The sequence below is a fragment of the Rhinopithecus roxellana genome, chromosome 8, assembly GCF_007565055.1.
Source record: "Rhinopithecus roxellana isolate Shanxi Qingling chromosome 8, ASM756505v1, whole genome shotgun sequence".
NCBI classification, from domain to species: domain Eukaryota; kingdom Metazoa; phylum Chordata; class Mammalia; order Primates; family Cercopithecidae; genus Rhinopithecus; species Rhinopithecus roxellana.
In genome coordinates this window covers 130,893,221-130,915,862 of record NC_044556.1, presented here as the reverse complement: position 1 = coordinate 130,915,862, position 22,642 = coordinate 130,893,221, and the positions used below count along the sequence as shown (strand labels likewise).

The 22,642-nt window shown below is 54.2% G+C and overlaps 1 protein-coding gene across 3 annotated transcripts in view; it reads right to left on the bottom strand.

Moving 5' to 3' along the window:
• KIAA1614 (KIAA1614 ortholog) overlaps positions 1-22,642 on the bottom strand; it is a 37,327-nt gene that overhangs the window by 6,873 nt on the left and 7,812 nt on the right. For 2 of the 3 annotated variants that reach the window (XM_010375640.2, XM_030935138.1), the window contains exons 4-8: positions 15,201-15,344; positions 7,098-8,659; positions 5,045-5,201; positions 2,341-2,581; positions 226-353 (exon numbers count right to left, since the gene is read on the bottom strand). In XM_010375640.2, coding sequence (XP_010373942.2) covers positions 226-353; positions 2,341-2,581; positions 5,045-5,201; positions 7,098-8,659; positions 15,201-15,344 — 2,232 coding nt within the window. Of the gene's footprint in view, positions 1-224; positions 354-2,340; positions 2,582-5,044; positions 5,202-7,097; positions 8,660-15,200; positions 15,345-22,642 lie in introns of those variants that run through there. The other variant, XR_004058642.1, reaches the window with a different exon arrangement.

Sequence of the window (22,642 nt, the reverse complement as noted above, 5' to 3'; positions counted from 1 at the left end):
GGCCTTCTCGGAGCCCAGTGCACTGAGGGTCGGGGCAGGGCACTGAGGTGCTGAGACTCCTGTGGCAGCCTTGTCTCCACACATCAGATGTCCTGGGCAGAGGCCTTGCTTTCCCTTCAGCGGCCCCTGCTCAGAGCCATGATGCTGAGGCAGGAAGGGGTTAAGCTTTTGGCTCCACTGGTCACTCTCTGAGTTTATCCTCCAAATCATGTGTGCTCCTCTTACCTGCCAGCTGCACTGTGGTCCCCTGGCCCCGCTACCAGGTAGAGGCTGGACCGTTCCCCCTTGCCGCTCAGCAGAGAATGGAGGTTCTGAAAAGAGGCAGCTTTCCGACGCTGGTGAGAGGGTGACACCTGATGAGAAAGGGACAACATTGCAGGTGAGAAAAGCCACCTGGGAGGTGCTGACAGAGGACTTGGCCCCCACCATGAACGTGAGGGCCCTGTAAGAAAGTGACAGCACAAGCTTTTATCATTGCTTCCAAGAATTCAACAGGAACCACCATGACTTACTCAAGGAGATGGGTCTACATAGGCCATCTGAGGAGTCAAGGGATTTTTTGTTTTGTTTTTTAGCTGCAATAACAACTTTAGTGCTATACTAATTACCTCATTGATTAAGGAAACCTAACGTACTCATTAAGGAAGAAATGAAAGTAACTTTATTACAGAGTAATAAATACCACTTTAGAGTTAAAATTTGAAATATTATTTTGTGATTCTTTAGTATGTCTTTTGTGATTGCTTTCGTTCAAAAATTTAAATCGTACATTGTACCTTCAAACATTGTGGATAAAACGATAGATAAGAAATCCTTCAAGGAGTTCATAAAATGTTGGGGGCAGGGTTGAGCACGGTAAGTTAAAAGGTTTCAGTGCACTTTAAAAGGGGATGGTGTGTGCCGGGTGTGGTGACTCATGCCTGTAATCCCAGCACTTTAGGAGGCTGAGGTAGGCAGATCACCTGAGGTCAGGAGTTCAAGACCAGCCTGGCCAACATGGTGAAACCCTGTCTCTACTGAAATTACAAAAATTAGCCGGCCTGATGGCAGGTGCCTGTAATCCCAGCTACTCGGGAGGCTGAAGCAGGAGAATCACTTGAACCCAGAGGTGAAGGTTGCAGTGAGCCGAGATCGTGCCATTGCACTCCAGCCTGAGTGACAGAATGAGACCCTGTCTCAAAAAAAAAAAAAAAAAAAAAAGGATCTACTACCATTCAGTCCTACAATTCCACTACTGGGTATCTACCAAAGGAAAGAAGTCATTACAAGAAAAAGGTTGGTTCCATATCTTTGCGATTGCAGATTGTGCTGCTATATACATGTGCAGCAGCTGCTATGTACACACATGTACACAGCAGCACAAGCTTCCCACCCACTCACTACTCGGTGTGTATTGTGCGTACCGCACTAGCTTCCCTAGAAAGCACCAGAATACAAAGATCAAGCGGTGTTCCCTCAAATAACTCACACTCCAGTGAGGGCTGAGAGACAAAACCCAACTAAACATGATGCAGGGAGTTCCACAAAGGAGGGAGGCACAGTAGCAATGGGAGCAGGGGCGGAGGCCCAGTTCGGCCTGAGGCAGGGTTGGGAGTGGCTCCCTGAGGGGCACGTGCCTGCAGTAAGGATGGATGAGTGGGCAGGTGGCGTTCGGGGAAGGTGGGAGAAAGAGCCCAGCTGAGGGTTCAGAGTCAGTGTGCGATCTGCCAACAGAACTGCAAGCGCATCAGCTGCAACCGGGGTCAAGTGTGTTAAAAAAAGAATGACGAGGGATGAAAGCAGACAGATCCCAGAAACTCTCTGGTCATGCTGAGTGGTCTGAACTTTATCTTGAAGGCAATAAGGGACGAATGACAGATGTTCGGTGAGGGGGTGGCGTGGCCAGATTTGCATATCAGAAGGACCACTCTGGAAGCCACATGCAGGACCATGGCAGGGAGGCCAGTCAAGGGGCTGCTGAGGGAATCCACGTGGGAAGTGATCTGTGCCTGGGCTCAGAGTCACTATGGCCATGGAGAAGGTTCCAGAATCATCAGGCTGTCAACTCTCCGGGACTTGGCTGAGGTGGCAAAGTTGAGGGAGAGGGAGGAGCCTAGAGTGACCCCAGGCCTGGGCAGCTGGCAGGGTCATCTCAGCAGTGTGAGATGCTGCCGACCCACCCTTTGTCTAGGGGAATCCAAGTCTCATGGGTCAACCGTGGGGATGCCAGCAGCTTCCGTCTCCCTACTGTGGGCTCCTTGGGAGGCATCCTCAGCACCTCCTCCCTCCATTCACCTTTCATGCTGTTGGTGGCTGCACCACTGCTGGCTTCACTCCCTGGGCTGGGGCCCCTGGACTCACCGGGTGCAGGGATTGTAACGATGGGGCCCTGGAGTGTGACGCCAGGCCAGGCACGGCGGGCTGCAGCTGCTCCACACTATAGCTGCGGGACTTGCCCAGCTTGGGCCGGGAACTCTGGCCAAGGGCTGAGAAGAGCTTTTTCAGCCCCAAGGTGGAGGTGATGCTGCTGCTCCTTTTCTTGTTCTGGTCCAAAGGGGCAGCCAAGGGGGAGCCAGGTCCTGTGTCAGCCCCTGCTGATGCTCTGAAACACAAGGGTGGAGGTGAGGGGGCAGGGGAGGGCCAGGAGGGTGGCCAGGGCAAACTGTACCCTGGGGCCATCTCGAGGGTCGCAGATGGGCCAGCACCAATGCCTCTGGCACGTTTGGGGCCAGGAACTGATAACCAGGCATAGAAAGAAAGGTCAAGTGGAAGCCAGATGTGGTGGCTCCTGTCCGTGGTCCCAGCTACTTGGGAGATGGAGGCAGGAGGATCACTTGAGCTTGGAGGTCGAGGCTGCAGTGAGTTGTGATCACGCCACTACACTCAATCTGGGCGACACTGTGAGACTCCCCCAAAAAAAAGAAAGAAAGAGAAAAGGAAGAAAGAGAAAGGAAGGAAGGGAGGGAGGGAGCAAGGGAGGGAGGGAGGGAGCAAGGGAGGGAGGGAGGGAGGAAGGAGGGAGAGAGAGAGAGAGAGAGAGAGAGAGAGAGAGAGAGAGAGAGAGAGAAGGAAAAGAAAAGAGAAAAGAAAAGAAAATAAAAAAGAAAAGAAAAGGAAAGGATAGGAAAATAAAAGAAAGGCTGCCAGATACTCTGCTTGGGTTGCTTTTGTGGACAATAGCTCAGGCAAGCCGCCTGCCATAACACTCAGCTAAGGGCCCACCCAATCATTCATTCAGTATATATATTTTTTCTTTTTTGAGACGGAGTCTTGCTCTGCTGCCCAGACTGGAGTGCAATGGCACCATCTTGGCTCACTGCAACCTCTGCCTCCCAGGTCCAAGCTATTTTCCCACCTCAGCCTCGCGAGTAGCTGGGATTCCAGGCACACACCACCACGCCCGGCTACTTTTTGTATTTTTAGTAGAGACAGGGCTTCACTATGTTGACCAGGTTGGTCTCGAACTCCTGACCTCAAGTGATCCACCTGCCTCATCCTCCCAATGTGCTGGGATTACAGGCATGAGCCACTGTGCATGGCCCATTCATTCAATATTTCTTAATGACCTACTATGTGCCAGCCTCTTCTAGGCCCTGGGGTGTGTGTATGCAAGACAAACAAGGTGCCTACTCTCAGGAGCTTATGAACAACAGACCAGGAAAACCAAGGAGACCCGTCCCATGTGGGTGAAGCAGAGGGTGACCAGGCGCTCCTTTAAAATGGAGTGGTGGGGAAGGTCTCTCTGAGAAGAGGAGCTTTAAACTGAGAGCTGAGTGGCAAGAAGCAGCCAGGGCTGCCACGCCTGGAGGTGAGTAGTCCAGGTGCGGGGAATAGCTGGTGCCGCAGCCCTGGGGCAGGAAGAGCTCTGCGTGTTTAAGAACAGAAAGGGGCCAGGCCATGAGGCTTGGGTGTAGGTGATGAGAAAAGGGGAAGAGGCAGGACAAGATGAGGTCAGACAGGTGGGCAAGGCGAATTCCACAACGCAGGACCAGCCATAGCTGGGGTGTGAAGTCTACTCCAAGTGCAGGGAAAAACCATTGCATTCAGGGTTTTCAGTAGGAGAAGGACACCATTTAATCCAAGTTTTAAAAAGCGACCCTTGACGATTATGTGGAGAAGGAAATGTAGGGGCAAGAGTGAAGGCAGAGAGCAGGTAGGGGCTACTAGAGTTGTATAGCAAAGAAGTCATGAGTTCAGGCCAGGAAAAGTGGTGGGAGGCAGGGAGTTCCGGAGCTGGCAATGACTGGCTGTGGTGGGAGAGAAAGAAGAGGAAGCAGTCCAGGACTCCTGGATTCGGGCTTGTGCGCTGTGCAGACAGACAGTGACGTGTTTGCAGGGAAGGGGACATGGGGGAAGCAGTTGTTGAGCTTTTTGTTTGAGGGGCCCATCAGACCCCCTAATGGAGAAGTCCAGGAGAAACAGAGCGTGCAGCTCTGAAGTTCTGGAGAGCAGATGGTGCTAGGGATGGAGAGTCGGCTCTGGTGCCTCTTCAGGCCTAGAGCTGCCTGCAGCCACCAGGCATAGTGTGTCACAGGGAAGAGAAGGCCCTGGCCAGAGCTCCAGGTTCACCAAGGCTTTGAGGCAAGTCGAGGAGGTCCCAAAGAGCCAGGACTCAGCCCCCGCCCCCACCACCCCACCCCACCACCCTATGCCAGCCCCGAGCTGAAGGAGAGAAGGGAAATGTGACTGCTGGGCTCCCTTTCCTCAACATCTGGTTACTTTCAAGCATCCAAGCGCAGAGCAGAAGCAAGCCTCCCAGACAGGTTACCCCATCCTGGGGCCCTCCCCAGGGCTAGGGCTCTGCTAGCTTTGCCCCAGGAACCAGCACAGTGTCTGCAGCTAGAGACTGTTCAATGGATGCTCCATGAATGAATGATCAGGTACATCAGACTAAACGACACTGGGAGAGGAGTGAGAGGGCTGCCAGGCTTGTTCACAGTCTAGGGATCCTCTGAGGACTAGGAGCAGTGAGGTGGGTCATGCCACCACTCCAGGGGGTCTCTCCCCTCCCAGAGCCCCCATTTCCACATCCTTCTGCAGTCTGGCTGTTTCTCCTGTCACTCACCTTGACAGCACATGTCCTCCAGATCCCGACCCTGTCCTCTGCAGGCTTCCCTCTGATTCCTGGCTGGACTCTGGCTCCTCTGAGGACAGGGAGAGGGTGATGCCCGTGGAGTTGATGGTGGCAACATCTGCTGAGTCAGGAAAGCCCTGGGGTCCTTCTGAAACAAGCACAGCATCCCACCTGAGTCATCCCACAGGTCCTGTGGGGGAAAGGGACATTCCCAACAGGGGGAGGGTGAGAAGAAGCTGGAGAGGCAGAGCCCAAGGAGAGCAGTGGACAGACCTGGGAAGCAGCAAGGGAAGGTGGGGTGGCCTCTTAGATGACCAGGGCTGAGGACCCCTCGTGAGTGTCCTCGAGGCTGGAAACTATTTGAGGACAGGGACTGAGTCTTGTTGACTGCTGTAAGCTCATCACCCAGTACAGCATCTAGTCCACAGTAGATGATCACTGTTTGTTAAATGAAAGGGTTGACTGTGATAAGCCATGTCCCTTCCATATCAAGGGACATAGTGGGAGCAGGGGAAAATTTTGTATTCGTGGGACAAACCCACAATCTTGTCAGTTGTGATTTCTAAGAGCTTTAAAATAGCCATCATTTCTGGAGATCTATTATGTGCTAGGCAACGAGTGGAATCCTCTCCAGACATGAGTTCACGGGGCCCTAGGAGATGGTGCCATCATCGTCCTAACTTTACAGAGGAGGATGCTGGCAGGCTAAGGGATTGAGGGACTCACCCAGGGCCTCACTCGCTCTGCTTCAAGCTCCGAGGTAAAAGCTCAGGTTGCCCAGAGAGGTCAGCAGGTCTCAGAAGGGAAGCCCTGCAGGAAGTGGTTAGGGGCAAGCCCACAGCCTGCCTAGAGCCCACCAGAGAAGGAAACCGCCACTCAGCACAGGGTGGGAGGGACCCCAGGGGGAGGCGGTTGCCTCAAGGTTTGTGTAAGCAAGGGAGGGAGAGGGACCACGTCTGTGTGTCCCCATGCAGTGGAGGGGACTTTGCATCCACATCCTCAATAAGGTCTGTCATCTCTCTGCCCTCTCTCCCTCCACTCTGTTGCCAAGTCCTGGGTCCCTCGAGCCATCCCAGCCCCAAGACTGTCAGAGCCGTGGGCACGTGTGGAGTGAGCCTGTTATCTCTGCCTAAAAGTGAACGGCAGAGTTGGTCATCTGGGATCACAACACTAGGGATGAGGGCCTGAGCCCGCCAGCCCCCAGGATTCTCCCACTATATGAGGACCCCTTCCAAAGACAAAGTGGTGACACCCACACCCTTCAGCAGCCTTGCCTGCTGAAACCTACCGCTCCACCAACAGGCCCAGGAGCCAGGGAGGGTCTGGTACCAGAAAGCACGCCGCCTAGGAGCCCTGTTCCCTTGGTCACAGGGTCCTCCAGACAGTGTGTCTGCCTGGCCACAGAAAGCCTCAAGAGCAGGACTCCTGCTCAAGTGTTCACATGTGCATTCCCCACAGTGCCTAGTACAGTGCCTGGCACATAACAGGTGCTCTGCCAATACTGAAGGAATGAATGAGTGAATGAAATGAAATGAAATGAAGAAATGAAATGAAATGAAATAAAGTGAAATGAAATGATGATGCTGAAGGGGCAGGGTCTCAGCCATGTGATTAGTGGGCATTTTTGTTCCAAACAAATAGTAAATCCTGGAACTGCTACCTCTTTTTGCACTGTTGGGAGTAAATCCCTTAAAGCCCAGGCCTCTAACAGCCATGCAGCTTGGAGCTTGGATCTTGGAACCTCAGGGTTCCCAACAGGAAGAGGATGTCTCCACCACCTTCCCCATGGTTCTGCCTCCCCCAGGAGGGAGTTGCTTAGTCTGCCTCCAGGCTGGCGGTCAGTCCTGCATCTGGCCTCTACCAGCACCCCTGATACCTCAGAGCGGCTCCAAGGAGCTGCCGAGGTGGAGTGTGATGCTGCCATCTGACTATTGAGATAAAAGGGAATGACTCTGAAGGCCTGGGTGTCACAGGTCGGGTCTAGGCCTCTGCTCTAGAACCACACCAGGCCTGGGCTGGGCAGGAACCAATGGCAGCCCCTTACCATCTCTGCTGTTCTCCAGGGGCGGCTCCGGCTCCCGGCTGCAGGGGCCCCTCTCCACCCTACCCTCGTGGACGGCTCCCCCGTAGGGCTCCTGCAGCCCCCGAGGTGCGCTGTTGTTGCAGTTGTTGGTAGACAGGGCCAGGAGTGGGTGCCTGACCTGAGGGCAGCTGGGCTGGGTCTGTGATGGGGGCAGCTCACAGGTCCTGAGAATCGTGCTTCTTGAAGGAGGCCGGGGGATACCCACAGATTCTCCCTGGTCACCCGGCCTGCACAATCCAGCCAGGGCTGCCTTCCTGTGAGACATCGGCGAGGTGGCTTTCCTTGAAGGGGGAGGGGTTGGCACCCAGCCTTCAGGACAAAAGAAAACTGTTGGCTGCCGGGCTTGGTGCAGGGCAGAAGGCTCTGCATGGCTCTGTTGCAGGGAGGAAGGAAAGACAATTTCCAGGGACTCGTGGCTTTCTATAACCTGGGCCTGGCCTCCTGGCCCAGGTGATTCAGGCGTCATGGGAGAGGAGGTGGCATAAGCTGTCCTGCATGGAGTCTGGGAATCCGAAAGGTGAGACTGGTGACTTCCCAGCCGTGGTCCAGGCTGCCACTGGGGTCCCAGGGACACCCGCTTCAACTCCAGGTCAGGAGGCTTAGGGACAGCATCTTCTCTCAAAATTAGAGTTCCCCCAGGCATGTGTCCTCTGCCCTCCTTCACCTCGGTTTCCACCTCCATATCATCAGCCCTAGGCAGGTGTTGCTGGGCCTGAAGGCCCCAAGGTAGCTCCGCCTCAGCCTTCTTGGACCACCTGTGGCCTCGAGGCTTGGAGCCCCGCAGTCGCAGTCGCGGGCTGCTGCCTCGGGTCCGCCTACACGCCCCGCCAGCCTGAGAGGTCCCCGCCTCCTCACTGTCCGTCCTGCAGCTGTCAGAGTTGTCTGTGCTGTCCAGGGCAGAATCCACCTCCGCAGGGCACACGGTGTCATCGATGTGTGTTTCTCGGATCCATTCCATGCGGAGCCCAGGCTCTGCAGGAAGGAGCCGGAGTGGGGAGCTCAGGCCACCCAGCACCCTCTCCATCCCACGGGCAGCCTGGAGCTCCTGGAGGGTCCTGGGGTCGGGGGACGCCTTCCCCTGGGCGGGGCTCGGGTCGTCGATGCAGCTGCCGCAAGCCTGGCACCTCTTCTCGCTGCCCCGTGCCGGCGGCGCCGGGGGTACTCTGCGGCCCAGGGTGCCCACAAGCCGGTGGAATGCCCCCTGCCCCGCGTCCCGGAGCCGGGGGGCCCCGTTGATGTAGTCGGCGAGGTCGGGCTTGGAGCGCAGGGGGCCTTGGTCCGTGGCCTGCAGCACAGTGCTCAGCACTTGGCGCTGGCGCTGCTGCAGCCGCTCCAGGTGGCGGAACTCGGCTTCGCGGGCCGACTCATCCTCAAAACGCACGTGCGACGGCGAGGGGCCCCGCCTCGGCCTCTGCCCGCCGCTGGACTCTCCGCTGGAGGAATCGCTCGTATGCCCGTTCTGGAGGTTGTCTATGCAGGCAAGGGTCGTCCTGGGGTCCCAGGCTGGGCTTCTGTGGCCATCTCTGATGAAGAGACAGGAGGAGAGAGATCAAGGGCAGAAACATGGGGAGGTATGGACACCCATCCGCCCTACCCCTCCACCCTGGGCTACAGTCTCCTACCTTGCTCTGTGGCAACCGCAACCCACAAGGTTACTCCAGAGCGGATTTCTGGGGCGTCTGGGCAAACCAGAGTAGCTTGCAAGCCCATCCTGTTCCTAACACAGCGCTAAACAAAACCAAGGCCACCTTCCCTGCTTTTGGCTTTGCCTCTCTTGCATGGCTCAGCCTGAGTTAAGATGAAACACTATTGAATGGGAATGTGCTGAAGTCCTTACATGTGTGTGTTGGGGAGTTGGGGGCGGGGGCGGCATCTGTGTGTGTGTGTCTGTTAGGGAGAGGAAGTGAGCCTGACCACCATGTATTTTTGGTAGTGATTGTGGAAATATGTATTTGCTATAATGCTGTCACGGGAACAGGATATTTTAAGTCTTCACTTAAAGGAGAGGCTGTGTGAGAACTGAAGTCAGAGATTTTTTTTTTTTTTGGCAGGATCTCTCTATGATGCCCAGGCTGGAGTGCAGTGACATGATCTTGGCTCACTATAGCCTTGACCTCTGGGGCTCAAGTGATCCTCCCATCTCAGCTTCCCAAGTAGCTGGGCCGCAGGTGTGCTTCACCATATCTGGCTTATTTTGGTTATTTTTTGTGCAGATGAGGTCTCACAATGTTGGCCAGGCTGGTCTCAAACTCCTGGGCACAAGTGATCCTCCCACCTCGGCCTCCCAAAGTTCTGGGATTACAGGTATGCACCACTGTGCCCGGCCTAAAGTCAGGGTTTCTAGGCAATTGCTCCTGAAGTTTCCATGCAGGGTTCCACATCACCTTGCTTACGCAAAATTCAGACAAGGCAACAGTGATGTTTCTCCTTGGCCCCTGAGTCTTGACTGTTCCAACCCCCAGTCCAGGCACTGCCCCTCCCCAGCCCTCACACATACTCTCGTCCTGCTTTTGTGGGGGATGGCACTGCTGTGCTGGGGAGTCTGCCCACCTGTCATCCACTTTGGCTCTGGGAGACACTGTGGCGAATAGTCAAGTCCTGCTCGGTTCTGGAAGGCACCTACACACATCTCACACCACGGTCTTGTGGAGCCAGGTAACCCGAGTTTTAGGCCACTGTGAAAATGGACCCAGGACCATAGGCCATTTTCTATCAGAAGGCACCCAAGTAAGAACCATAGTTCTCCCTTCCTTTTCCTGGCAGTGGCCTCCCCACCAATCCACTGCTAAGTGTTGGGATTCCATTTCTTGTTTCTTTCATTTATCACTTCTTTATCACTCACACTGGACCCCTGTAGTGGCCTCTTATCCAGCCTCTCCACTGCCTCCTGTCTGTAGATCCAACTGGAGCACAGCCTTTATCACACCAACCCAGAAGAGGCCACAGGGTCAAGTGCATACACTTTAGAGGGAAAATGCAGGCCCACATTCCTTCCTGCTTCCTCTTACGCTCCTGGGCCTTCAGGGCCTCCAGGCCTCCTTCCCTGACCTCATGCAACCCTCCTGCCTCATTTCCTGGATCTTTCTTCTTAGCCTACTAGCATTTGACTTCTATTTATTAGATGCTGAATGCTCACTGGAATGCAAAAGGCAATGGGCAACTGGGGCTCCACACCTGCGCCTACCCCTGACTCCAGTCATTTCCCCCCATAAGCACTGCTCCAGGACGAAATTTTTTTTAAACAAGAACTCCTGCTGGGCAGGCGCAGTGGCTCATGCCTGTGATCCTAGCACTTCGAAGGCCGAGGTGGGCGGATTGCCTGAGCTCAGGAGTTCAAGACCAGCCTGGGCAACACGATGAAACCCTGTCTCTACTAAAAATAGAAAAAATTAGCCGGGCGTGGTGATGCGTGCCTATAGTCCCAGCTACTTGGGAGGCTGAGGCATGAGAATTGCTTGAACCCAGGAGGCGGAGGTTGCAGTGAGCCAAGATCGTGCCGCTACACTCCATCGTGGGCAACAGAGCAAGACCCTGTCTCAAAACAAAACAAAACAAAACAAAAAAACACACAAACTCCTGCTAAGCAAGTAGATCTGCCTGCTTTGAGATTTCAGCAGATCCTGTGCTTAAAAAGGCTGCTCTGGGGAACACTGAAGAGGTGTTGGTCAGCCTATTTTCTGGAACTCACATTCAGCCATGGCTACTCATTCATCAGGCACAACAGCCGCTATGCTGAGGACCCACAATATGGACAGGGGCCCAGGACAATGTTGTGATTTCTTTTAAAATCAGAAGAAAATAAACTTTTGTGTCAAAGAAAACATTTTAATATAGAATGACATATTTACCTTTCAACCAGCATGGTCATGAAATATATATTTTTTAATGTTTTTGTATGGAGCAAGAGGCCCATGAAGGCAAAAGTGCCTAGGGCCCCCAAAAGTCACATTGCAGCCCTGCTTTCAGAGAGGGCTTTGTAGCCGAGATATGTAGGCTAGTGAGCAGGACACCCGCTGCTGAAGACAGTGCAGGATCTCACTACTCATCTCAATACGGCCGTGGGGAGGCCCCTCTGATATTAATAACTGTAGTGGTGATGATTTTCTGTTGGGGATTGTAAAGTGCTGGGACTCTGAGCCCCAGAGAGCCACGCGAGGATTCTGGGCCCTATCCGCACTTGTATCTAGGTCAGCTGTGGGGTCCCTGTTCGTGTGGTGCTCACAGTCAGCTCTTCAGAAGCACGCTTCCCTCCCCATAACCCCAGAAAGGAAGACTCCATCCAGAGAAACAGCCTCACTCACCCCCACCCCAGAAACAGGAGGTTCCCTGCTGAGCAGATGCTTTACCCCCACTGCACAGAAAGGAGCCCTTCCCAGCCCGGCCGACCCAATGCAGGGAAAGGCCCACGGGGAGATTCTGCACACAGTTTCACACAACGACCCCTCCACAGGTCCCAAGAGCTAGTGCCCTGTCTGCTGGCAGGACGTGGGCTGTAATTTCTAGGGAGGAAACGAGCCCAGCTTTAAAGGCAGTGCAGTCCTAATCTAACAAAGGAGCCCAGGTCCCATGAGCCACATTAGTGGTCTTAACTTTCACACACAGGATGGTGAGCAATCCTGGAATTCACTGCAGAGGCAGACATTTTTGTTCTAAAAAGAGAAATTAAGGAGCGCTTAATCACATAAGGTGCTTTCAACTCAATTATTCAAACGCAGAAGCCCCCACCAGCAGTGTCAGCAACAGTGCATAAAGGCAGGATGAAGATTTTGGAGACAAGTACAGGACGAATGAGGCAGCTAAGCGGTGAGCAAATCCCATGCCTGCCAAGTTCTCAAGGTGATGCTCCACAGAGGCCCCGGCAGTCACTCCTCTAGGGGAGGATCCCACCACAGTTCTGGAGACATATGGCTTCACAGGGACCCCTTTCCAGAGTCCCTCTTTCCAGAGCATTGCTTCCCTAACCATACAATCAATGTGATGTACGCAAGCTCTGCAGTCTCAACACAGCCACTCTCTCTGACGCAGGGACAGTACCACTTACAGTGTCACCTTCCCAGCCCTGCCTCTTGCTGACATGTCCTGTCCTCCTGCCATCAGAAACACCAATCTAGGCATGTCTAGCCCCCATACGGCAAGATCTTGTGCTTCCAGGAGCTGCTCCATTTCTGTATTAATTTATTTCCAGAAAAATGCAGCTGCTGCTACCTCTTCACCTCCTGGAATCCCTGTCTGTTCAGGCTTGCCCCAGCTGCCTGTAGCCAGACCTAGGGTAAAGAAGGCCCTCTGAGACAGCTCTGCCTGCCCCTCCTCTTCCATCACCTTTCACCAAGCGGCTCTTTAGAAGTGATGCATCTGGGCTAGGGATGGGGCCTCCTGCATCTAACTGAGGCCTGGGGCCTGTGTGCCATTGCCATGTTAACTCAGCATGGCCCTCCAGGGTGATCTGACGGAGTGTAACCTTTAGAAGCATCTGCAGCAAGCCATCTGGCGTTGATTTTTCAGCTATACCCTCTGAGGATTCGCCAGCGCTGCCAAGTCATAGTAATTCTTTTCTGGACCCAGCAGCTGCTAAAGTGGGTCACCTTGCAATTCTATAGCATTTCTATGGCCTGGAGACAGCCTGCAAAAGGGAGCCTACTTTAAAGTTAGTGATTGGGGTTGTTCCGAGCTGTTAAAGTGATCTGAGGAAGAAGTGTCCAAGAGGACCTTTACACAATGCAATCTGTTTTGTAGATAGTCTTGACTATTTTGAGGCTATCCGACCTAACCTAAATGCCTCTACAAAGCAGAACAGGAGAGTTGCTTGGAAGTCTAAGGTTTCTCACCATATATATGTGAAGAAGAAGAATAGTTAGGATGACCTGAAGAAGCCATGCCCATTCTTTTTTTTTTTCTTTTTTGAGATAGAGTCTCGCTCTGTCACCCACACTAGAGTGCAGTGGCGTGATTTCGGCTCACTGCAACCTCCGCCTCCCAGGTTCAAGCGATTCTCCTGCCTCAGCCTCCCGAGTAGCTGGGACTACAGGAGCCCGCCATCACGCCCAGCTAATTTTTTGTATTTTTAGTAGAGACGGGGTTTCACCACGTCAGCCAGGATGATCTCAATCTCCTGACCTTGTGATCCGCCCGCCTTGGCCTCCCAAAGTGGTGGGATTACAGGCGTGAGCCACTGCACCCGGCCAACCATGCCCATTCCTAATGAGTACCCTCCATCTAGAGAGAGAGGCAAGGCCCAAAATGTGGAAATACAAGGGTAGTCTGTTTGGCACCCCTTGCCAGGATTTAGGGTCTTCTGAGCCTCTCTTCTAAGGGTCACAACGACCTCTGCTCATGAAGGAGTCATCTCAGTGATTCCATGAAGGTCCTTAGCCTTTAATGAGCAGTTTGGCACCCTCCATCAAAGAGCAGGTGGGCCAGTTCCACCAAGATCCCTGCTCCCTAAGAACGCCTGCTCCCTCCAGTGCCACGTGGTGATTCAAACAGGCAGATGCAGCATGTCCACCATGCCAATAAAGCCACAGACTTTGCTAGCTGCAGAAGTGGTCCTGCTTGGGCCTGGTCAGACTTGGTATAGCCTGGCAGCCTCCTCTCAGGCCCAGGTGCATGACTGGAAGACAGCTCTGTGTGGTGGTGAAGTAAGTGATTCTTCAAGGTGTACCATAGGCAGGAAGATGGGGATGCAGCGTATTGCTCAGGAGGCAGTCATGTGTGTGATGTGCTGGTCTGAATGTCCTTAACCTTGTTTTCCTACCTCTTCACTCCTGACAAGCTCACCCTTACCATGGCTATAGCATTATGAAATCAGGGATAACGTCCAAATCTTCAGTTCTGATCTCTCCTCCTCTAAAAACCCTATATCCAACTGCCTGGTGGTCATTTCCAGTGGATGTTCTGGGAGCACCTCTCCCTCCAATGCTTGACCCTGCACGGAGGCCTCACCCCCACCAAACATGCAGACACCGAGTCAGAACCCTGGGCTCATTCCAGATTCCTCCCTTCTCACACCGCCCACACCCCTGCAACTAAATGAGAAGTCGTTAGAGCTCACAGTTTTTGCGTGGCGGGCGCTGTTCTAAACTTCACGTGTATTAGCTCATATCGCCCCACAGTGACCCTGTAAGACAGGCACTATTACAATTCCCATTTCGTGGGTGAGGAAACTGAGGCACAGAGACTTCCGCAGAGGCACCCAGCTAAGTGCCAGAACCAGAAGTCAAGCCCGTGTGGTCTGGCTCTAGGTGCTGCGCTCCTTTGTCGCCTCACTAAGCCTGCTTGCTTCTGGTGCTTGAGGTCTGTGTGAGGTCTCCAGACTCTCCTCTCTGTCCCGCTCAGCATGGCCATGGCAGCATCCTCCTCAGCGCACCAGTCTCCCAGATTCAAAACATCTCGGCAGCTAGAAAGGCATCACTGAAGTGTGATCGTGCTGCCCTCCTGCCCAGAGTCCTCTAGCGGCTCCCAGATGTTGCAGCAGATATCCAGTTGTCCAACTGTTCTGCAGGCCTGGAGGCCTCCATGACCTGGCCCAAATGAGCCCTCCAGCCTTCACGCCACAGCCTGCACATCCTTACCCCCTAGCCTGGCTGAATTCCTGAGCACAGCACTTCTGCTCAGTTTCCATCCCCAGGACGCTTACCCTTGCCTCTCTCATCTACCCAGTGCGTATCTACACCTCAGCTGAGAAGTCACCTTCTCTGAAGAGCCTCACCTGTCCTTTCCAGGTGGAGTTAACAGTTTCCGGCTCACCACACACATTTTTCCTCTCTTACCCCACAGTCCACAGAATTGAATATCTCTTTGCCTCTCTCCCTGGAGACTGTGACCTCCATCCCCCCAGGGATCCAGATCATGTTTCATTCATCTTTGTATCTCAGTGCCTGACTACAGGCCCTCAGGAAAGGTGTGTTGACTGACTAAATGATCAAAGCAAGAGCCTTATATGGAAAACACACACACACACACACACAAGGAGTGAGCAGCGGCATTTGGCTAGATCCTACTTCTTCCCACTGCTGACTCTTCCCTGCTATGGCCCTCCCAGGCTAGCCTGGCCCAGGTCCCACTCACCGGCTGCCCTGGGTAATGGTGGGCACGATGTCATGGCTGGCACGGAGGGGCCGGGTCTTGGCCTTCATGCGGGCATGCTGCAGCAGATGCGTGGCTTCCTCATGCCTGGGGCTCAGCACAGGCTCCGGCTTGGGACCAACGGTCCTGCAGGGTGGCACACAGGCCAGGGTGGAGGGGGAGGGATTAGAAGAAAATAATGCGGATTAGGAGGGCTTTAGCAGTGTTAAGCACTGGCTCTGCCAGAAAAAGCGCTGCATGTGCAGCCTTCCTCTTCTAGCACCCACGCACAGGGAACCCAGCCTGGGGGCCTGGGGCCTGGGGCCTGGGGCTGGAAAATGGCCCTGCGTGGCTCTGGATGGGGGCTGGGGAGCTGGCCTGACCTTGGACATCTGCTCAGGCCCTGGAGGCAGAGACCTCAAGAGGATCTAGAAAGGGTGGGAGAGTCTCCAGATTATTCTATTGTTCCTTCCCCAGGCAGACAGCAGGAGCTATCTGGGAGGAGGAGGGAGAAAGGGCTTGGGGTTGTTGGGCTGGACCTGTGCCCAGACAGATGGTTTCTCCACGCATCACCTCTCTCTCCTTCTGTCTCTCTGCACCCACACACAGCACCACACTAGTTCCCCCTGCAGATGCAAAGAATCAGGGCTCTGTCCAGCATAGATTGGGCCCTTTGGGGGAATGGCATTTTTATAAATCCTGGTGTTTTCTTGCCTTAGTCCCAATCCAAAACCATCAGGCACCAGCTCAGGGCTCACAGGCTCACGGCTGAGAGACATTAAGCTGGACCCAAACCAAGTCAGCAAATGGTGTGATTTTCGTAATAATAAGGGTCCTCCACTAGCCCCCACCCCCTACCAGATGTGCTGCCTCCCTGGCCAGTCCAGAGTTGCAGAAAATGACAGCAGTCCTTTTTCAAAGCTGTCTCTCAGCCAGTGACACACAGTCCGCGCTGGGTTACAGCTATAACAGCAACCCACAATCTTCCACTGACAAGCCGTCGTTCTCCACGGAGCTTGCTCTCCGCAGCCAGGCCGGCCGAGGGCAGGTGTTCTCTCCACTTGACAGATGAGGGTGTCCAGAGAAGAGAGGAACACTGGCACATTGTTCAAGGTCGAACCTCAACTGCAAGCTGAGCAGAGCACACGATAGCCAGCCCACTGCCTCCAGCATCGTTCCGCACCCTCTGTCCCCTCCCCGCCTTGGGTCTCAGGGCAGGCAGGGGATGTTTGTGGCTGGGGGCAGACACGCTCTTCGGGGTAACTTCATCATCCCCACTGGCTGCCCCTGTCCTCACCGTCACATAGGCTGGGCTGTCCTCAACAGTGAGGGTCCACAAGGCTCCAGCAGGTCCTGATCTCAGACCTGTAGCCCCTCACCCCACCCTGTATTCCACATGAAAAAGGGGGCCTGGTCGTGACTAGGGGAAGGAACCAGGCGGTTTCCTTGGATGACGGAGATGTGAGTGGAAATGGCACAGCTCTGAGGCCTCCAAGGAAGGCTCCCCTGGACATCCCTGGACAAACTCTGGGCAGACTATGATTTCTTTTCTTGTTTCCTTTTCTTTTTCTTCTCACTATTTGCATCGAACCCTGCTTTGAGGCCGCTGGGGAGCAGGAGGAGACTGCTAGAAGAAAGACACCATCTGTGCCTGTGAACCCTGGCAGGGCCCAGGCATGGCTTTGGAGCAAGGAGGGCTTTACTGGAGTGATGTGAAAGCGAATCTCCAGGCCCGCTGCCCCATGAAGCCTCCTTTGGCAGGAGAGGCCTCCCTCTGCACAGCTTCCCGAGCAGACAGCTCCTCCAAGGTGGCTGAGAGCAGCTGTGCTCCCTGGGGCTCTTGCTCCAACAGCAGAGATAATGAGGTTACCAGCCCGGAGAGGCGCCCCTGCAGCCGTGGGCCTCTGGCTGCCAGCCCGCACACTCGGAGCCTTCCGGTGACAGCTGTGGTTCCACGGCTGTCGGAGGGCATTTGTCACAAGACTTGGTGGGCAGGCAGGAGGGCGCCCAGGCAGCTGGCCAGATGCTGCCAGGCTCAGCCTTGCCCCCAGGTTTTTAAGCCATTTTCCAGCTTTGCTATTTCCTTTCTGCTCCCTCCTCTTGGAGCTGTTACTTTTTTTTTTTCTCATCAGCTGTCTTGCTTCAGTTCCTGGCAGACAAGCTGGTTCTCCACTGATTAGAAAAGCAGGGCTTTTTAGGCGCCTGGAGGCATCCATGCAGTACCACACTGAGCACAGAGGAGTGGCAGTCACCTTCACAGACTGCAGCCAAGGCCAGTGTGCACCCTGGGGAAGCGAGAGCCTGACCAGCCCTGTGGAGGGAAGGTGGTCTTTCTCGGAGGCAGGGAGTAAGCAGGAGAAATGGGGTGGGTGCTGAGTCTGTCCCGTCTCACTGCCCACCTTCCAGCTCCCACAGTTGCTCTGGAAAATTCCTAGAAGGGTTGGGGTGGTCAATGCCATGGCCAGGCAAAGGCAATTCCCACCTACAAACAGACGGCTTTTTGCCACTCTCTTGAAAGCCTGCGCTTCTGGAGCTCATTAGCTCAGAGGGTGGAGCATAGGAATAAAGTGGCTGAGTGCTTTTCCTCCCTGGGCCTCAGTTTCCCCAGCTGCAAGCAGTGGGGGCTGGAGAGGGGAGAGGACTCACAGTGCCACCCTGTGAGCCCAGATCTTTGGCCACATAGTCTGATATGCCATAAGGTGGGGTATGTGATTTCGAGGTTCCCCCCTTGGGGGAGGTCCCACAACAGATGTTTGGCCCCCACCGAGTGGCAGAGCCTGTAAAGAGCTCACTGTTGAGGGAAACTAGAGTTCCACTAGCGTATGCTGGCCCTTCCCCCACCCCTCCAGCCACCTGTGTCCTCCACTGGTTCACAAGGACAAAGGGCAGCGTGTGGTTCCCTCCTGCTCCGGGTACTCCCGTCTCGGCCAGTTTCCTGGTGGAGGGACAGGCTTAGCTATGGCTTTGCTCTCCCTCCAGCCAGCTGGGGCAGAACCACCATTGCTCTCCTAGCCAAGGAGGTCAAGGGGACAGAGTGGCCTTCCTCTGCAGCCATCGTAATCCTGGATTAAAATAATAAGCTCAGCGAGTCTGTGTTTAACTCTTTCAGGTACACGGATGGGGAAATCATTGGGAATATACAGGGATCTGCCGCTTCCCAGATTCCAGGATGCACCCAGTAGAGGGAGAATATGGAGCGTACAGAACATAGAGAAACTTTTCTGCTTAGCATTTGTTCCACGTTTGCATATTTGAAAGCTTTCTGATGACCATGGATAGAGCTCTCCTACTGTGATTCTGTGTGCAATTTTCTGAATGAGGGGAAGTGGAAAAGGTGCACCTGGAACTGGTTCTGGGTCATGTGCTCCATGAGGGCAGGGACCTAGCCTCAGACTGTCAGCTTGGTTGCACCAGTCCCTTCTTCCCAGGTCTGCAGGACATGGACAGGACACAGCCTAGAGTGGTGGGGAAGTGTGTGGCTTGGGGGCAGCCTGCCTGGGGTTCTACCCTGGACAGTCACTTCCTGGCTGTGTCACCCTGGCAGGTTACTTAGGAGTTCAGCCTCAGTTTCCCTATCTGCTAAATAAGGGCCCGGTTGTTAAGATAAGTGAGAGTGGCTCCTTTAAAAGAGATGAGCACAGAGCTGGGCTCTTGGTAAGAGTCTGTAAATGTTAACATTTATTATCATTATTTTATCATTGGCACCATTGTTTTGTGAAATTACTCTCACCCCCTTACTAAGCAAAGGATGGAATCCCCGAACATGTACTAAAGTCACCTGCAAAGAGATCACCTTGTCATCAGCAAGGAGAAGGCATGTTTGAAGTGACAAACACCATCTTGTAGCTGGAGGGGGCCTGGTGGCTTTGCTCTGGACTTTGAAAAGCCTTTGACAGCGCTCCATAGAAAAAGGTGGCTTCCATAGGATAGTAAACAGGAGGTGGCCGGTTGGTCATGGAGGAAAGCTGACTCCCAGACAGTCAATAGGCCCTCCTGTCAATGGAGAAGGAGGAGTGGGAGTCCTTAGGAATGGCAGCTGGGAGAACCCACCTCCTTCAACACCTTCGAAAGGATCTGCGTGGAGGCCTGCGGTGTGCACCTAAGACACCGACTTCTGAGGACAGCAGAATCACCCTGTTCCTGCCTTCCAGAAGATGAACAGATTCCCTGCTGAGCCCCAGAAGGAGGCTTCGGGCTGCCCCTCTGGTGAGAACCTCCTGGTCTCAGGTGTGGGACCTGGATGGCCACAGAGGAGGCGGGTGTCTGAGATGCCCTCAGATGGGGGACCAGTGGCCTGTTCAACTCTGGTGGGCAGAGGAGAGGGTTTCCTTTCCTAGAATTTCAGATGAGCTCCCACAAGATGAATGGCCTTGGGTAAATGGACTTTCTTGAGCTCCTTGATTGGTAAAGATTGGGACCATCATGAGATTTTTCATGTGTGGTGTGTATGTGGGCATGGCAAGGATGCAGCATGGGACAGGGTATCTGGAGGCTCCAGGTGGCACTGGGTTTGTGGTAGGGCTTCCTTCTCCACCCAGGGTCAGACACTGGGAGCGTGTTAAGTATCCGAAAACACTGTTGAGTGGTTACATTTAATTTTTTCTTTTGCTTTAGTCTCGGTGGGACTGGGAGTGGTAAAGGGGCTTTCCTTTGTGCGTGTATATCAGTGGGGTGGGATGGGAGCTGGGGGTGGTAAGGACAGGCAGGGGCTCAGCCTTGTTCTTGGTTACACCCATGCCCTGGGGTGTTCTCAGGCACCTCTATAGCCTTGGGCATGCTGGGGTGGTGCCAGAGTGTCTCTTCTCCTGCACTCAGCTAGGACTCCCCATGCCTCCTTGCTGAGCCCTCACTCACACTCTGTACTACGTACCTCGGTCAGACATTTCTGAGAGTCTTTTCCCTGCACACACTTGCAGGCACTGGGGCCTGGAGACAACAACAGCACAGTTCTTGCCCCAGGAGCTCAGGGAGGAGATACACCAGTGCCAGCTATGGCTGCAGCCGGTGCAGGGCACAGTGAGAGCAAAAGTGACCAGTTCCATGTGAAATTGTACTGGATCACACCCAGTGGCCAGCTTGCAGGGGAGCTTTGTGCTTCTGTGATCTAATAAATATGGATTTGATCCCTGCTCCTGGCGCCTGGCACACAGCTCCTAAACCCTTGGAATCTCAGGAATGATCAGAGTGTCTTTTGTATGGTAATGAGACGGCTGGTGGCTGAGCGTCCCTAGATAGCTTCGGGATGTGGGCTGGTCACCAGAAAGACCAATCATTTTGAGGGTTGGAACATTCAGCCCCACCCCCTAACCTCTGGCAGGGGAGAGGGGCTGAAGTTTGAGCTGACTCCCAGTGGCCAATGATGTAATCAATCATGCCTACATAATGAAGCCTCCACAAACACCCAAAGGACTGGCAGGAGAGCTTCGGGACAGCTGGGCTTGTGAAGGTTTCTAGGGGGTGGTGTCCCATCTCCCGTACCTTGCCCCATGTCTCTCCTCACGTGGCTGTTCGTGTCTTTTGTAACATTCTTCATAAGAAATAGGTAAACGCAAGTCAAGTGTTTCCCTGCATTCTGTGAGTCATCCTATAAAATTAAACCCAAGGAAGGCACAGTGGGAACCCCGATTTATAGCTAGTTGGTCCGAAATGCAGGTCACAACCTGGGACTTGCGATTGGCATCTGCAGTGGGCGCAGTCCTGTGGAACTGAGCCCTCAACCTGTGGGGCCTGATCCTATCTGCAGGCAGACAGCGTCGGAACTGAGTGGAATCAGAGGGCAGCCAGCTGGGTCGGCCAGAGCGTTGCTTGGCCTGCAGGAAACACCTGCACACGCTCTGGCGGCTCGAGGCGAAGCGCTCTGCGCTGTGTTGAGTGTGTGAAAGTAGGAAAAACATTTTGTTTTTTCCCATCTCAGTTTCCAAAAATGCTAATTAACATATTAAGCTTTAAAAGCCTGAGATTTTTCTCACAGCTGTGGGCCTGACCACTTGAACCACAGGCCAAGCCCCTGAAATTCTTTAGGGCCACCTGTCTTTAACTTAGAGTCTAGAAACTACTTCAGGGGAGGGAGTTTTGACCCCCCAGGAATCCCAGCAGGGGCCTGAAGATAGGGACCCGCCCTCCCCTCTCCCCCCACCCCCCGCCGCGGCGTGTGAAGTGTTTTGGTCCAACGATCACTCACAGGGGTTCCCTGAAGGGTGTGTACACCGGGGACTGGGCTTATGGATCCTCACAGGGGCACGACTCCACCACAGGGATGAGGGGAAAATAACCTAGGATGTTCCCTGCGCTTCCCTCATCACTAAGGCACACATAAAACAAAACCGAGACCTCTGCTCCCTTCTCCCCACAGCGACAAGTAACTAAAGGCCCTGCAGACACACTCAGGACCTGGGGCCTCCTAAATCACACACACACACAGAAGGTTCTGATTTGCGTGACCTGGGCCACGCAGCAGCACCTCCTCCATGGAGATGGCTGAGGAGGCCAAGGGCCTAGGGTCGGCCACCCTGGCGCGGGCTCCTGAGCCTCCGAAGTGGATTTGGTGCAGGGTCTGGAGCCAACATTGCCCTGACTGCTGTGCCCCTCACTGTCACACCCTTTCACTTGCACTGGGTTACTGGGATCCTAAGGTAATCTGCGATCCCAGTATGTCTCTCAGAGGCTCAAGGAAGGGAAGGGGTCAGAGCTGGTACAGAGACAGCGAGAGCGCGGCGCCCCCCATTTCAATGTCCTCCCACTTCTCTCTTATGAGTCCTTCCAGGCACAGATCCCCTTTGCCCTCTGTGAGGCCCAACCTCTCACCTCATCCTCTCTCCCAAAATCCAAACCCCATTTCCTGAATCATCCTAATAGTGACCTAGGGGAAAAATAAGCCTATCCTATGGAGTCCATCACCTGCCCTTCTTTGCCCACACCTGAGAACAGAGCAGGCTGGGAGGGGAAGGAGACCCCCAGATCCCTAGCCCAAGGGGTGGCCTGTGGGAGCAGGGACAGGGCGGCTTGTGGCAGTGCCGCACAATGGTGAGAGCGCAGCCCTTGGGGCCAGCAGCCCTGAGTGCGAATCCTAGCTCCAATACTTGGCAGCGAGAGGATCCTGGGCAAGTCACTTAACTGCCCCCAGAGAGGTCTCTCTGTCAGTGAAACAGGAACAATAAATACAATTTATTATTAGGATACAATGGGAAAGAAGGAACAGCACTTAGCATAGCTCTTGCCACATAAGAGCTCAAAAATGGCAGCTACTGGCATGGGCTTTTGCCTGCCACTAGGAGGCTCCAGTCCTCCGCAACTGAGCCTTCTTTTGCCCCTCGTTAGAGGGGGGACAACCTTGGGGTTGGGGGCCGGGGGTCTCCTCCGCATCCGACCCTTAGCCTCTAAGGTCCTGAGTCCTTGCCTCCCAGGCTGACTCCTGGTGACTGCCCCTCACAAGCCAGGCCAGCCCC